A 15,864-nucleotide genomic window follows, 5' to 3' on the forward strand; every position below is an offset into this window, starting at 1 on the left:
ACCAGACCACTATATCCACCCTACTCAGGGTCCTCTTCCTCTCTATCTGCATTGTGACCTCTCATATTGTCCCCATTTTTTCTCATGAAATTATAGAGCCTTATCTCAGCTTTTCCTAAGTTGCTGTAAGAGGCCAAAAAGTACAAACCAATTCACTTCCTCGCCTTTGACTGGTGTCCAAATGGCCCTCCATCCCCGCCAAGCTTCCTGCTCCAAACTCCCTCACGGGCTTTCCAAGACTGTGTAACATTTCGGTTTTTCACTCTTCTGACTTTTCTCCTTCCTGGGTCACATCCAGGCCCTTGGCCCCCAGTCATCCACCAGTGAGTGTGGCAATGCCGGGCTCTGTCCTAGATGTTCAATATGACCCCAAACAGAAGGGCCTTGTGCTGGGCCTTCCTAGGACACTGGAAGTGGAGCATTCTCCGTGAACAGCTGAGAGGAGATGGACACACACAACAATGACACTGGCGATGTTCCCACTGGAGGAGAATGTGAGCTCACACCCCTGCCTCCTGTCCTCACCCCAGGTGTCCTGCTGGTGCAGCTGGGACCTGCCCTGGCACCTGCCCTGGGACCTGCCCTGGGTGCTGTTAAATCTGTTCTCACCCTGGGCGTCCTTGCCCTGGTGCTGTTAAATCTCCCAGGAGAAGCTAGCAGGTGGATGAGGTGGTGACCACTTCACGCCGGGGTGCACACACAGCAGTGGGTGGGGTGGAGCTAGTTAACTATGTCATGTGGTGGAGGAGACGCCCCATGGAGGAAGGAGGCAGGCTGGCTGGATGCATCAGAGGGTCCACACAGCTCTGAAGTTGGAAGAGAAAAAGAAGGCCGGGAGGCTTGATCCCATGGTGTCACCACCGGACGGGGTGGTGTGACTTCAGTGTAAAGGGGCGACGGCTATAGGAAAGCTTCCCTGGGCCTGGCAGCTTCGAGGGGGTCATTGAGGAGTCTGCCACCTGCTCTGGGTCCATTTCTGCAGCTGCAGATCGCAAGTCAGGCCCACACACACATTTCCAGAGCCGAAGGCCTTGTCAGCGGGATCATAAACACATCATCCACTCAGGATCTGCCAGCTGCAGCCACCAAGTTCAGGAGGATTGTCACTCATCTTGAGGAGAGGGAAATGGGGAGACCGCCCTCCCGCCTGCTGGGGCAACTCCGTTCTCCCTGGGCCTCCAGCCCCACACTCAGCAGATGATACATGTCCGCACGGCGGCCTCCAGTGGCCTCGGAAATGAGACCTCCCACGGCACACAGCGCTGACACACAGGCCGATCTTATCAGCTCACCAGCAGCAGAAGGGAAGTTCGGTTCTCCCTCATGTCAATCACCCAGCCTTTGTGCAGCCGACTTCAGCCACCTCCCCCACCTGTCCCACCTGACGGAGCCTTCTTCGCAGAAGCGCATCTTCCATGGGATCTCACATCTCTCTTTTGTTTGCTCTCCCTTCCCTGATGACCGCCAGCCCCTCCAGCCAGCCGTGCCTGGACCCCAGATGCTGTCTTCTGTTTTGCATTTATGTTTCAAGAAAGACATTGCCCCACCGACAATCCGCGAAGCGTCAGCGACTGCAGTCTGTTATCCAGGCTACAAGACCATCTGGACTTCCTGCTGAAAAGGTTGGACATGGTTTTAGGCAAGATTTTTATCAGATCCATGAGGAAAACAAAGTCTTGAATGCATTACCATCTTCCAAGGTTGGTGTCAGTTTTTTTTTCCCCTTGTCAGTTGCAAAACAAAGCGCGAAAAGATGACAAACCCAAGGAGCTGAGAATGAAGATACGCATCTCCAGAGGAAGCTTTGTCAAAGGCAGCGGAGGATAAACAAAAAATAAATTAGTTCTGGTTTTATCAGAAACTGGACAGACCTCCACTGGCATAATAGTCTCTGCGGCATCTCCAAGCCTTCCCAGGGAGCGCCCTTAGAACGCAAAGGGAAAATCCGAGACGCTCACAACAAAGGCAGATTGCTCTCCAAAACCCATCAGCAGGTCTTTAAATGTGCACAAAAAGAAAGACAGAGGGGAAGGAAGGAAACCCAATCCCAGGAAAAGTCAGGCTGCTTAGAAATCTCTTCTTGTTCTCTGTCTGTCTCTCTCTCTGTGGATGAGACACAGACTCTTCTAAAAAGGTTCAACTTTTCAGTCAAAAAAATGTTGGTTTCTTAGCAACATACCTGCTCCCGAAGGCTGTGGGTTTTTTCTCCCCCAACTTATTGAGGAAAATTCTGGATGGTTCTCATGCCAGCATCATCCCCTAACAAGGACCCTCCCATGGAGAACAGGCTGCAGCCATGGTACACACACATCTCCGCTCTCAGTCCTTGACCTGGGCCCCCTGTCGCAGACTTGCCAGGAATGGGCTGAGACCTCAGATGGAGGACCGGGGTCACTTCCCCCAGATGCACAATGTCCAGGGGAGGGACAGAGTTTCACCCTGCGGTACAGCCACCACCCCACGAGGGGACACAGGCCCCTCCCCTGCCCCAGGTACAACACAGCCCCAGCAAACACCCGCCTCATCGTATCAGGAAAAAGAGAAAACTCCCAGCTCGGTCTGTGTGTCATGATCCCAGATGTCTTCACAGAGAAGGAAGGACCCAGCCTGGCCTCAGAGCCCAGCACTCTGTCTAACCAGGGGATAAGTAGGCTTCGCAGTAAAGTGATGGTTGCTGGAAATGTAACTTACAAATTGCTTTCCACTTCTCTCTGGACAGACGTTTGTTTTGTCTGCTTTGTTCCCACAAGTGCAAGCCCTGGTGCTCTAGGTTCTCTTAGTTTAGTTGAGATTCCCTCTGGGACAGGCTGGGAATCTCAGGACAGAGGGATGGATGGATGGGTGTGGTGTGGTGTGGATGCGGAAGCAGAGCGTGGTTAAGGGTCAGGGTAAGCGTGGACCCTGTGCTCTGGGCTCAACGCCCAGCCCAGCTGAGTATCCTGGGGACAGTGACCTTGACGAGGAGGCTGAGGGCAGGATCCAGGGATGCTGCATCCGTGCAAGGTTAAGGGGGTGGGGCATCCGGGGACCGGCCTGGAACCACGTGGGACTGACTTCCTGCTGTGGGTCCTGATTCTTGCTGAGTGTGGCGGAGGCACCGGTGAGGGGAGCAACCCTCAGGCCTCTGCAAGTCAGCTGACTGTCCCCAGGTGAGGATCCACCCCGGGCCCCATGTCTTCAGCAGAAGGTGTGGATGGGTGAGGCCTGAGGCCCCACGTGGAGCAGCTCTCAACCCTGGGGCGCCAGGGTCCAGTCTGTGCCTGAGGAGTGAGGCAAAGGCCAGGTTCAGTGTCCACACGTGAAGTCAGGAAGGCCACCAGTCCCAGGCAGAGCTGGGTGCCCTGTGGAGACTGGATACCAGCCTGGTGGCCAAGCAGCTGGGTGGCCAGGCCAGGCTGGGGCAGACACTGACCGCCATGCAGCCTCCCCCCGCCCTACCCCTGAGGCCCTGAAGGCTCACCTCAACCCCTGAGACAGCCGCCAGGTTTTGGGGACCCTGGGCCTGTGATCGCCGGAGCAGCTCCCAAGCGTCTGCTCTGCCCAGAGACGCCTGGGAACGTGGACCGCACCCACAACAAGGGCTCTTTGTCCCTCCACTGCCTCTGAGGGCCCTTCATCCACCCGCAGGGGCAGGACGTGAAGACACAGTCCCTTTCACGCAGATAAAGGCCCTCAGTGGGGCGACGCCGAGTCCTTTCAGAGTGCAGGTGCCTCTGGCTAAGCACCGCTGGACGTGAATCCAGTAAGAACGCACTGTCACCCCAGAGGATCTGCCGTGCTTCCGACACACCCGGGGGCATCGTCTCCACAGCCCATTTGTTTTCAGCGAATTTGCAGCATCACCCAGCACTCCTGTAGATTCCATGAGCACATTGGGTTTCTGTGTCCTCCAGGCCCATCCACATTGTTGCAGACGCAGGACCCCCTTTTTCATAAAGGTGAACACGACTCCATGGTGTGTGTGTACTTGCATCGCGAGGCTGGTCTTGAGTATGTGATCCCTCAGCTTTGTCTGCCTGGGAGACACCCTCTCACCTTCATTTGCAAAGAGCGGCCTTTTTCTTTCCTTGGTGCTTTGAATGTACCTCTGTGGCCCGCGAGGTTTCTGCTAAAAAACCCAGTGGGAACCTCACGGGTGTCCCTTATCCAGAATGAGTCCCTTGCCTCATGCTGCCTTTAGAAGCCTCTGTCTGTCTACAACTTTCGCCATGGAATCACCGCATGTCCTGGCATAGACCTCGTCCTGCTCAACCCACTTCAGATCCTTTGCTTCCTGAGTCTGTGTCTGTTTCCTTCTCCAGGTTCAGGAAGCTTTTTTATTGCTGTTTCTTTAAATAAGCTTTCTGCCTCTTGTTCTGCCTTTGCTCTTCTGGGCTCCCCGTAATGTGTCCATCAGTCCTTTAACCTTGTCCCATAAATCCCTCTCCTGTCCATCCTTTTTTCCTTTCTTCTCCCCTGGATAGTTCCAAGTGACTTGTCTTTGAGTTCACAGATTTCTCTAGAAAGAGGAATTCCTGCTCAACCAGGTCTGCTGGTGAAGCTCCCTGTTGTGTTTTTTCATCACAGTCATTGTATTCTCCAGCTCCCGAATTTCTGTTTGGTTCTGTTTAATGATTTCTGTCACCATTAAGCCCTTCGTTCTGTTCATAAATTGCTTTCCTAGTTTTGTTGAGCCGTCTACCTGCTTTCTCTCGTAGCTCAGTGAGCTTCTATGAAAACAGCTGTTTTGAATCCTTTGTCAGGAAATTTGTAAATCTCCAGTTTTCCCAGTGCTGTTTACTGGAAATGTGTTTTGGTGTCATGACTCCGTGTCCTTCGCGCTCTTGGTAGTCACATCTTGCCTTGGTGTCTGTGAGTTGAAGGGACAGTTGCCCTTTCCAGAATTTAAGGACTGGCTTCAACAGGAAAGCCCTTCACTTGCTGTGGGGCTGGGCACCAGCTGGTGGCACGCATGGTGGCCCGGGGGTGGTGCTGGTTCCCGGAGTGGGAAGCACCAGGCAAAGGGCCCAGGTGTGCATCCCACGGTGCTGCATCCAGGGTGTGGGGACAATGACCTTCCCCACCCGGATGTCCAGCTGCCTCTCCCGCATGTCTCACACAGGAAGCACGCGGTGGTGGATCCCTGGTCTTGGGCCTCCATGAACTTGAAGAATCGCCCAGTCCCAGCTTCAGTCAGTGCTACAGGTGTGCTGTTCAAAGCTAGTTAGCAATTTTAACCTACTTTATTTCTCCTTTGGGAACTGATTCTCAGGGTAAAGAGATAAGATTAGGGTCCAAGTCACGAGACGAAGGGTCTGAGAGCTCAGCATTCGGAGAATGGCATTGACGTCCTGGTGATTTTTTGGAACAGGTGTGAGGCTCCCTTGCTATTCAGGCAATAGCTAAACAACTGCTTCCAAATTTAACAAAAGCTAAGAAAGTAAACTCCGCTTCCTCTAAGGGGCTGTGCTCCCCACAGAGAGCCCTTCCCTCTCGATGCACAGCAGTGATTCTTCTTGTTTACGTCGTCTTCGATCCAGACGAGCTCAAACAGCCATGAATCAGCCCCAAACAGAGGCCCTCATCTGTGCACGTCCTCATGTTTTCACACTAATGAGAATTTAAAGATTCTAATTAGACCCAGATGCAAAATATCTCCCTGAGAAAGCACCAGTGCAACAAAAACAGAAATATCACATTTTCCAACGTGGTTTTAGTTTTCTTCTACATGTTTATTGTATTGAAGTTAATTGTTAAAGCAGTAACTGCTGTTAACATGTTTAAATGAATGTGTCTATATCTAACCATTCAGATAATTGTGAGTAACTACAATTTACCTAATCGATATGTAGATATGCTGGCATTTGTGCACACAACCTCAAATCCCAATTATTCAAGATAATGAACGTGGGGTCTCCTTACTTGACCACGGCGGCCGCCTCTAGGACTATGTGTGGGTGAAGGGAATGGGCTACCCTGGGCACTCAGCTCCAGGAAGGCCCCCAGCCCTGAGGGGATATTGAGTCAGGGGCTCCTTCAGACAGAGGACCCCTTCTGACTCATCTCTGGATTTCAGAAGCTTGAAATCAGACTTGAAACCCACTAGTGTCTTGCTCAATAAATTTTGATTAATTTCTCTGCCCTGGGGTGGGGGTTTGGGGGTACTCTAGAGGCCCCAAAGGCAATATACACTTTGACTGGGTTTTGTGGGGGTGGGGGAGTGGTGTGTGTGTGGGATGGGGGTCTTGGGGTGGGGGGCTGAGGAAGGTGGGAATGTTGGAGTGGGTGTGTGAGGAATGAGGGGGTGTGTGGAGGGTGGGGGTGTTGGGGTGGGTGTGTGTGGAATGAGGGGGTGTGTGGAGGGTGTGGGGGGATGTGGTGTGTGGGTGTGTGCGAAATGGGTGTGTGTGGAGTGGGTGTGTATCTGGATGATGGATGTGTGTGGGGGATGGGTGTGTGGTGTGGGGATGGTATGGTGTGGGGATGTGTGTGGTGTGGCCATGTGTGTGGGGTGGTGTGGTGTGTGGAGGGTGGGTGTGTATAGGGTGTGTGTGTGTGTGGAGTTGGGGTGTGTGTGGGGTGTGTGTGTGTGTGGTATGGGGATGTGTGTGGGGTGGGGATGTGTGTGGAGGGTGGGTGTGTGTTGGGGTGAGGGTGTTGGGATGGGGGTGTGTGTGGGGTGAGGGTGTTGTGGGGTGAGGGTGTGTGTGGAGGGTGGGTGTGTGTGTGGTAGGTGTGTGTGTGTGTGGAGGATGGAGGTATGTGTGTGTGGGTGTATGTGTGTGGGGGGTGTGTGTGTAGGGTAGGGGTGTGTGTGGAGGATGGGGGTGTTGGGGTAGGTGTGTATGTGTGTGGGTGGGTGTGTTTGAGGTGGATGTGTGTGTGTAGAGGGTGGGTGTGTGTTGTGGGGTGGGAGTGTGTGTGGTGTGGGTATGTGTGGGGTGGGGTGTGTGGCAGGGTGTGTGTGTAGGGTAGGGGTGTGTGTGGAGGGTGGGGGTGTTGGGGTAAGGGTGTGTGTGTGGTATGGGTGTGTGTGTGTGAAGGGTGGAGGTCTGGGGTGGGTGTGTGTGGAGGGTGGGTGTGTGTGGAGTGGGGGGTGTGGGGTGGGGATGTGGATGGGGGTGTGTGTAGTGTGGGAGTGTGTGGGGGGTGGGAGGTGTGGGGGATGGGTATGTGTGGAGGGTGGGAGTGTGTGTGTGTGGGGGGTGTGTGTGTGGGGGGTGGGTGTGTGTGTGTGGGGTGGGGGTGTTGGGATGGGGTGTGTGTGGAGGGCGAGTGTGTGTGGGGCAGGGATGTGTGTGGAGTGGGGGGGTGTGTGTGGGGTAGGGGTGTGTGTGGGGTGGGGGTGTGTGTGGAGAGGGGGATGTGTGGGGTGGGGGTGTGTGTGGAGTGGGAATGATGTGTGTGTGGGGGGCGTGGGTGTGGGTGGGGTGTGTATGTGTGGAGGGTGGGTGTGTGTATGTGTGTGGGGTGTGGGGGGGTGTGTGTGTGTGGGTGGGTGGGTGGGTGTGGGGTGTGTATGTGTGGGGGGGGGTGTTTGTGTGTGTGTGTGTGTAGGTGCGTGGGGATGTGTGTGGGGAGGGATGTGGGGAGGTGTGAGTGTGGGTGTGTGTGTATGTGTGTGTGTGGGTATGTATGTGGGGGGCGGATATGGACACTGCTATTGCCAAGATGAGCAGGAAGGGGCCGCTCGGGCACCAGGCTGATGAGCTCGATGTTTGTCAGTGACCCCAGAACACCTGGCCCGAGGCTGACAGCAGGATGGACAAGTCAGAAAGACGAGTGTAGACCAGCCAGGCAGCTGGCAGTACAGTCAGCCTGACTCCAAACCTTCATGTGATGTTCAAAGGTCTTCCAAACTGAAAAATAACAACAAATGTAAAGGTGATAAAAGATCAGCAAATGGCCTAACTGGTGAGCATCTTCTCACCCCAAATTGCCAAGTTTTCACTAAACCGGCTGTGTGAAGCTTTGATGTGTGTGTGATTTCTCTTTACAATCGATGGATTCACAGTGCACATCCGTGCCCAGGGGTATAGGTCAAGTCAATAGACAGCTTTCCGGGCCCCTCAATGTTCACCCGTCATCCAGATTCTTTGAAAGCATGCCCAGTAGATGGCATGCCTCAGGGTCAGGGTCATCCAGGGAGCAGGGAGGGATGGCCCAGGGGAGTCGTGGACATAAGAGAAGCTGTTTCCGGAATGGCCATCTCGACCATCACTGTCCAAGCTCTGTGCCAAGTTCAGAGCTTTTCCATGGTGCTGGGGAAGAGTGACAAAGACCTTCCATTTTTCATACCTTCCTTCAGATTCATTATAGGCATCAGTAATTCAAGACATAGAATAATTGAATTGTTGCACACGTGTTCACCAATCCCTGACTTTGAAATAAATGAGGCTTTATTGCCATTATTGGTAAACAGGAGCCACGACCAAGGCCCGGAGCCCAGCTTTTCCTCGGACCCAGAGGAGTGTTGAGAGGGAGGCTGGGGAAGATCCTCTCCTGTTCATGTTCATGGGATCCCCTCTGAGCCGTGCCCACCCTCTGGCAGCCTGATGACCATCCCCACAGCTTTTCTCCAGCCTTCTCGTTTCCGGCCACGTGGATGGCCAAGAGCAGACACAAGTCAGCCCCACTCCCTTGACTGCTGGCAGCCTGCCTCCGCCTCTGGGTGCCCACCCACCTCATGTGCTATAGACAAGCTGGACAGGAGGGTAAGGGTGCCCCATCCTGCCCTGCCCATATGCAAATCTAACCTTTCTGATATTCTAGCAGCATAAACCCGAAGGCGGGATTTCAGCAGGAAAATATTTACCCACAGCTCTCTCCCTCATAATCTATCGATTTTAATATCCTCCCCACTTTGGTTGAATGTCAATTTTACCCCAAGGACTGCTCCTGCAACACATTTTATTTACTTAGGCCTTTCAAAATATTAGTGTTGGAAATAAGTGGAGTTTGAGTCCTTTGGTATTCCTATTTAAAGTTTATTTTTCCTATTTGAATAATGCCAGTAATTTGCTTCGGTAATTGGGGCCGGCAGGCAGCATGCAGACCACATACACACAAGTAGCATTGCATTCCTGTTTTCACTGGAAATGCACAGCTCATTAAATGCCTAGCCAACTTCCCCACTTAACCTCTGGAAGTGGAGCCACCTGATGATCACTATCGTTTAACCAGAAGCCAGTCCGCTCTCCTCTGATCACTTCTGTTCCAAGTGTCCGGCCTGTGCCAAGTTCTGCAAGAACAGCATCAGCGGACCCCAGACGGAGCTCGTCAGGCCCTGAAGGGGCTGGGCGGCTCTACAGACTCCGCAGAGCCCACCCCAGTCATCCCGTCTGCTCCTGTAGAAGAGAAGGGGGCAGGCCCCTGGGCATCAGGTTTCCTCCCACTGTAAGCCCCAAGAGAGGCCGTGACCCACTTGGGGAAGACACAGAGACCCTCTCCTGCTACCAGGGATCTTCGGAGGCTAAATCACCAGCCGCGGACATCCTCTTTTTCATATTTAACAAGGAATTTATGTTGCAAACGACACTTTAGCTCATTATTCAGGATTTTTGCAGTGTGTCTTTAAAGCTTCTCGGCATAGGGCTTTTGATATTGCAAAACTGGCTTCTCACCCATCCCCACATCCAGCTTCTACTGTCCCACCCAGACCCCACCAGACTCTCCCTTGTCCGCTGTCCTAATGGGCAGACCACCCACCCTGAGGGTGCCAGGAGGGGCTTCACCACGACTCTCGCTGGGCTTGTGCCCAGGGGCTGAACTGGACCAGACTCAGGGGTCTCTGTAGGACCCCTCCTCTCCCCCCAGGATGGACTAGACCAGACTCGGGGATCTCTGTAGGACCCCTCCTCTCCCCTCAGGATGGACTAGATCAGACTCGGGGGTCTCTGTAGGACCCCTCCCCTCCCCATCAGGATGGACTAGACCAGAAAGCATTGATGCTGCATTGCACAGCCTATGGGCTGAAAAGACCCCCCTCAAAGTTTGCTGTTGGATGGGGTGCTCGCCTCCACCCTAGGAGACTGAAGGAGCTCCACACAGCCCATGGAGGCACCCTGGAATCTGAACTTACCAAAATAATTCAAGACACAAGCTTGCTTTTGAGCATTTAGCTGCTTCTACCATAAACCAAATGGAAAAAAATCAAATTATCTCAGAGTCTGATTAGTTGGGTTTGCAGTAACCAGAGTTGACTGTATGTATTAAATCTCAAGTGATTAAAACATTAAAAATTCCTAGTGTTAAATTAGACGGTAACTCTGCATCTCCCAACGTGAATTCTAAGTTTCTGCCTGGCTTCTAACACACCACATAATCAACAACAACATTTGCACATATAAATCCAACTATGAAGAACTACATGCAGCTGCAAGCATGTATGTGATTTAATTAAAGCCAATCACGGAAAATAGTTGCAGTGCTGGGAATGAGGGGATGGGAGGCTGGGGAGATGGGGGACTGGGGTGTGGCGGGTGGAGAGGGTTTGTGAGGGAAGGAGGCCTGAGCACAGAAAGCTCCAGGCTGAGTTCCTTATGAAGCTCAGTCTGTTCATTTCCCAGAAGGTCTGAGGAGACACCTCAGTGCCTTAACAGAGGACATGCACTTTTCCAATGCAGATGGTTATTCACGATTCTCTTCTTCTGACTTTTAAACCCCGAAAAAGTAAGGGTCGTAGTTCAATATATAAACATTCCATAAAATTCCTCCTGGCAAAACTACAAGCAAGACTTTTCAAAGCCACCCTAGAAAGTAATGCTGGTTAAATACCAAAGAAGAGAGACGTCTCAAAGCCACCCTAGGAAGTGATACTGGTTAAATACCAAAGAGATAAATTTTAACCGGCTAAATACCCCTGTACATCTTAATTAGACTGTCCTCCACCCAGAGTAAGAAAAGTTAAAGAAATCTTTGCTTTTTTCTTTCTACATTCACCTTTATAAAATGTTAATTGAGAAATACGCTTAACATAAATGTCAAGGACCCCTTAAAAGGATAAAGAAAAAAGGCTTGTAGGGAGATGTTTAAAGGAAGGTCTTAATGGAGTGTGGGTGGTTCAGAGGCCAGATGGGGACTGGGTGGGAGGGAGCACTCAGAAGTGGGGTTGGGGGCTCTGGACCCCGCTATCCAGGAAGCACCTGGAAAGTCACTGAAGAGAAAGGGTGGTTCCCAGATGTTTGAGTGATTCCTGGGTGTTGGGGTGATTGGTTCTGTGACACAGGGAAGAAAGTGGGAACCAGTTGTCAGCAGTGTGAGCACCAGACACCCCCCCAATGAAGAAAGCCTCTGCGAGGTGGGAGGGAGGCAGGGACAGTTCCCCCCCAGGGTCCTGCTTGGGGGCTCGTGCCCCAGGGCCATGCCAGACCAGAATTGCCGTGGCTGGCTTGCCATCTTGAGGCCGGGAGGTCATGGAGTGGGCGGCGGGCCACGGGCAGAGTAGAGGAGGGAGGAGGCGCTGTCACAAGGCTGCTGCTTGTGTTTTCCAGGAGTTCGCAGACGCCATATCCCAGCTGGTCACGCAGAAGTTCCGAGAGCTGGCCGCAGGCCTGGCCTCAGCACACGCCCGCCACAAGGCACTGGCCGGGATTGTCATGACCCGAGGTAACGCCTCCCCACCGGGAAGTGGGGGCAAGCCTGGAAACAGAAACCCCTGCCCATGAAGACACAGAACAGAGCAGACAGTCAGCCCCCTAGAGCCCCAAAGAAAGGTGACCGGAGGGCACGGCAGTCCCTTTCCTTCAGGCATGTCCCCACACCCCGTGGTCAGGGGGACCGCAGCATCCTGTCTGCAGGAGCTCAGCCAGGGTCAGGCCCCAGGGGGAACCCCTTACCCTTAGATTCTTCAGCCCTCCTCTCAGGGTACACACCACCTGAACAAGCCCATTGCAGGAGACAGAAGGCAGGCCTTCCCCAGCCCCCAACCCTAACCGCTCACAGACGGTGACAGAACAGGTGACAAACAGCCTGTCAAGGCTGCTCTTACCAGCCAGGTTCAAGAAAGTGATGCTTAGTTTTAAACCATCAATTTGGCTGAAAACATCTCACTACTAAATAACCTACTAGTAGTAGCTAGCCATCTGGTTATTTGAATTCAACTGTTTCTAGGTGCAAAGTTTGAGGTGAGCTGGTAATGACCTACCAGAGAACAATTACTGTCCAAAAGCATGGGTGTTAGAAGCCAGACAGTTGGCCTGCTTCCCTCTCACTCTAGACACCAGAGGCTCCTCTAGGGCCACCGAGTGCAAGGCCTCTGGTGTCGGAGCGGTAGCACAAGGACCCTCACTCAGTCTTTCCACGTCGGGAAAACCGAAATGAAAATGCCTCCTCCCAGGGTAAGCTGGTGACTAGGACGAAAGACATGAAGAGCTCTGGAATATAAGAATCACTTTATAAGGGTAATGTTCTAAGTCAAAGGCAAGTCTCTTCTGTCAGTGACACTTGAATTTGGAGCAGATGCCCCACGGGAACCACCAGCATTCAGTAACCCTGCCACTCTGCCTTGATAGAATCAAAAAATGTCCCAAACTAAGGGCTAAGAGCCCCCCTCCCCAGTCCAGACCACTGCTGCTGGAGGCAGCACTCCGTCCACGTGGCCACAGCAGGCAATCCACGTAAAGAAACTAAATGCATTGGCTGACCAAAATGTTCATTTGGGGCTTTCCATAAAATGTTACGGAAAACTGCAAACAAATTTTTTGGCCAACCCAATATAACATGGGCTTTCCCAGTGGCTCAGTGGTAAAGAATCCATCTGCCAATGCATAAACACAGGAGCCATAGGTTCAATCCCTGGGTTGGGAAGATTTTCCTGGAGGAGGGTGTGGCAACCCACTCCAGTGTTCCTGCCTGGAGAATCCCATGGACAGAGGAGTCTGGCGAGCTACATAGGGTTGCAAAGAGTTGGACAGGACTGAAATGACTGAGCACATATGCGTGCAATATTACATGAATGTGAGACTTTACATATTAAACCTACACTGATTAGTAACTTATGAACATGGAAGAATAAATTACTGAAATTTACTTTCCAGTTACAAAGAGAAGGTTTAATAAACATGTTGATTAAAAAGAGATTAGGAATTATTTTGCAAAATAACTTATAGAAATGTTTTCAAATATTCACTTAAAGGTGATGGGCAATGTAATCATAATTCTAATTCAGTTATCTGAGCAAATGCCTAAGAAACTCTAAAAGGGGGTGATGTGTCTTTTTCTAGCTTTTATAAGATATATTACAATGTTATAAATTAAGTTTACTTTGAAATAAAACCTGACATGTCATCCCCTCCATTGTTAGGCAGGAAGCCAGTTCACCCACATCAATTAGCTCAGAGTGAGACTGATGCCGTTTTGTAGCCACTTTGAGAAATACAATGGCAGAAATATATACTTATGAACAGAACAGCTTTTACCTTTATGAAAATACTGCATTCACTGGGAAAAGCACAAAGAGAAGAGAACTTACAAATGGAAGTTTCCATCCCTGGCCCCAAGCAAACTTGGAGGCAGACATTTTAACCATTTTTAATTTTGTTCTTGTAACTCTATATACTGTGCTGGTTCTATGTTTCAAGACTTTCTATTATAAATTTTATCAATTGATTCACACTATTAAATATGGATACTATTTTATTTTCCATTTTTGTATCTATAGTTTACACTTAACCCTTTGCTTTTCACCCTGTTAGACTGGATGGGGCGTCTTCACTTACCATTTTGTAAATTGTGGCTGGTGGTGTCAACCCTGTCTTCCCCCACTGACGTCTCTGCATGTGGACAGATTTTTATGTCATCACCAGTGACGTTCATACTCTCTTCCGTGTTCTGTGCCTTGGCTGTCTCCTCTATCTCTCCTCTGCCATGAGTTTAAGGCTGAAACCGCTAAGCAGCATCTACACTCAGGATGCTATAAATTGCGTGGCAGAGTCAGGCAACTTGCAGGAAGCTCACAGTTCTCAGTCTGGGGTGGGGACATCTCTGAGGAAAAAGCCTGTCCCCCTGTCAGGGCACATTCATCTTCAAGCCCCGCCCCCCCCAGCCCACCTCTTGGACCATGTGACACTGAAGGTCGGTCCAAGCAGCTAGACTTCCTTAAACCACTTTGGGGGGTGGTCATGTGACCTCCAAGCCCTCACACCTGCGGGGCGCACCGGTGCTGGAGTCTGCCACTGAACCAAGGGTCCCATACCACCTGCCTGGACCACTGTCTCAGTGTCCATGCCATCTTCCTTCTGTCTCTAGAAACATCTTTAAAATGTGTAGGACGGAAACTGAATCTCCACGTCTCCAGGCGCTTCTTGACCCAGGTCTCTTGCTCCTGAGAGGGTGATCTGGGGTGTCTGAGCTCACGCTTGCTTGCCCTGGGTATTTTCCAGGGCTTTTCTCTGCTGTCTCGTCCAGTATCTCTGACTAGGAATGTCCTAACTGACATCTATTTGCAGTGGCTGCCCCACCCCTGCCACAGGAAGGCAGGGTCTTTTTCACTTGAATTCTATGTTATTTCTTAAGACTGTGTAGGTAGGTGTGAGCCAGTCACCTTCCCTGACATATTTAAGTCATTTATTTTGTAATTTTCCCTGTATCATTTATTTGATAAATTCCTTCCTTCATTCACATTTTTGTCAAATTTTCAACATTCTCAGCTAACTTCCCGTCTTTCACCTTCCTGCTAATCTACCTTTTACTCTGTGTTCCTGGAATTTTGCAGGCAAGAATACTGGACTGGTTCCCTTCTCCAGGGGATCTTCCTGACCCAGGGATCGAACCTGGGTTTCCTATATTACAGGCAGATACTTCACCATCTGAGCCACCAGGGAAGACTTGCTGTTAATCTACCTTTTACTCTGTGTTCCTAGAAATTCCCTGTGTATGTGAAAGCTCTTCCGCTGCCCCATGTTCTAATTTTTGCAAGCTATTGTCTGTAACTCTTGTCTCATCCTCTGGTTCCTGTTTCTTCAGAGGATGCTCCTCTTGTTTCACTGCCAGCCAGTCTCTTCAGGTTTCTCTGACTCACCAGCAGATTACTGAGCCTGTCTCTAGTCCCTAATCACAGTGATTCCTCTGTGATCGGTGGACTCTTTCTTTAGTTTCAGTTTTTCCCTTTTACCCTGGTTATGATTTCTGTCTGAACATCCACATTTGTGAGTAAAATATTGGTCCAGTCATCATAGGCACTGTGCACAGATTTCCCACCTGAACAGAAATGCTGCCCGCCCCACCTGCCCTGTTTCCCCCTGCAGGCGCCTCCTTGAGCAGAATGGGCAGGAGTTGGTCATCCACAAGGGACCACTCGAGGCCGAAGCGAGGAGATGAACCTCCTGCCAGGCGTCCCTCAACCCCACGTGTCCTCTCCAGGGGGGCAGCCCCTGAATTAAAATGGGACACAGGCTCTGCCTGCCCTCAGCCTGACTCATCATCATGCTTTCTCGGTGGTCAGTGCTGAAAGGCAGGCTCATTCCCACACCCTCCACTCCACAAGTCCTGGCAATCAAGCCCCACCCCCAGCCACGCTCCCCCTGGAACCCCTCCTTCCCGCAGGGCTGGAAATGGAGGAGAATCAGAGCCTCTGGACCCAAATCTGGACCTTGTTCCAGTGAAGCCCGGGTCAAGCTCTGCTCTGACAGTGCCCATGCTCCCACGTAGAAGCAATTTCTGAGCTGCTGTTTGTCATGAGTCTCAGTTGATATGAAAATTGTAATTTTGATAGCATTTCACATATACCAATCAGTTGATTGCCCCAACCCCAAGAAGTGGGAAAGGTGGGAGTCTTTATTATTGATTTGAAGAAGTACAGACACCAAGACCAAGAGGCCAGGTGACCCTTGCATCTGATGGGGGGAAGGGGTATGCAGAGCTAAGATGCAGCCACAGGCTCCAGTC

General features: G+C 51.4%; 1 protein-coding gene across 1 annotated transcript in view; it reads left to right on the top strand.

Annotated features, from left to right (window-relative positions):
- ADARB2 (adenosine deaminase RNA specific B2 (inactive)) overlaps window positions 1-15,864 on the top strand; it is a 227,444-nt gene that overhangs the window by 196,261 nt on the left and 15,319 nt on the right. The window contains exon 4 of the mRNA XM_020883684.2: window positions 11,472-11,586. Within this exon, the coding sequence (XP_020739343.2) occupies window positions 11,472-11,586 (115 nt within the window). The remainder of the gene's footprint in view (window positions 1-11,471; window positions 11,587-15,864) is intronic.

This window comes from Odocoileus virginianus, chromosome 9, assembly GCF_023699985.2.
Source record: "Odocoileus virginianus isolate 20LAN1187 ecotype Illinois chromosome 9, Ovbor_1.2, whole genome shotgun sequence".
NCBI lineage: Eukaryota > Metazoa > Chordata > Mammalia > Artiodactyla > Cervidae > Odocoileus > Odocoileus virginianus.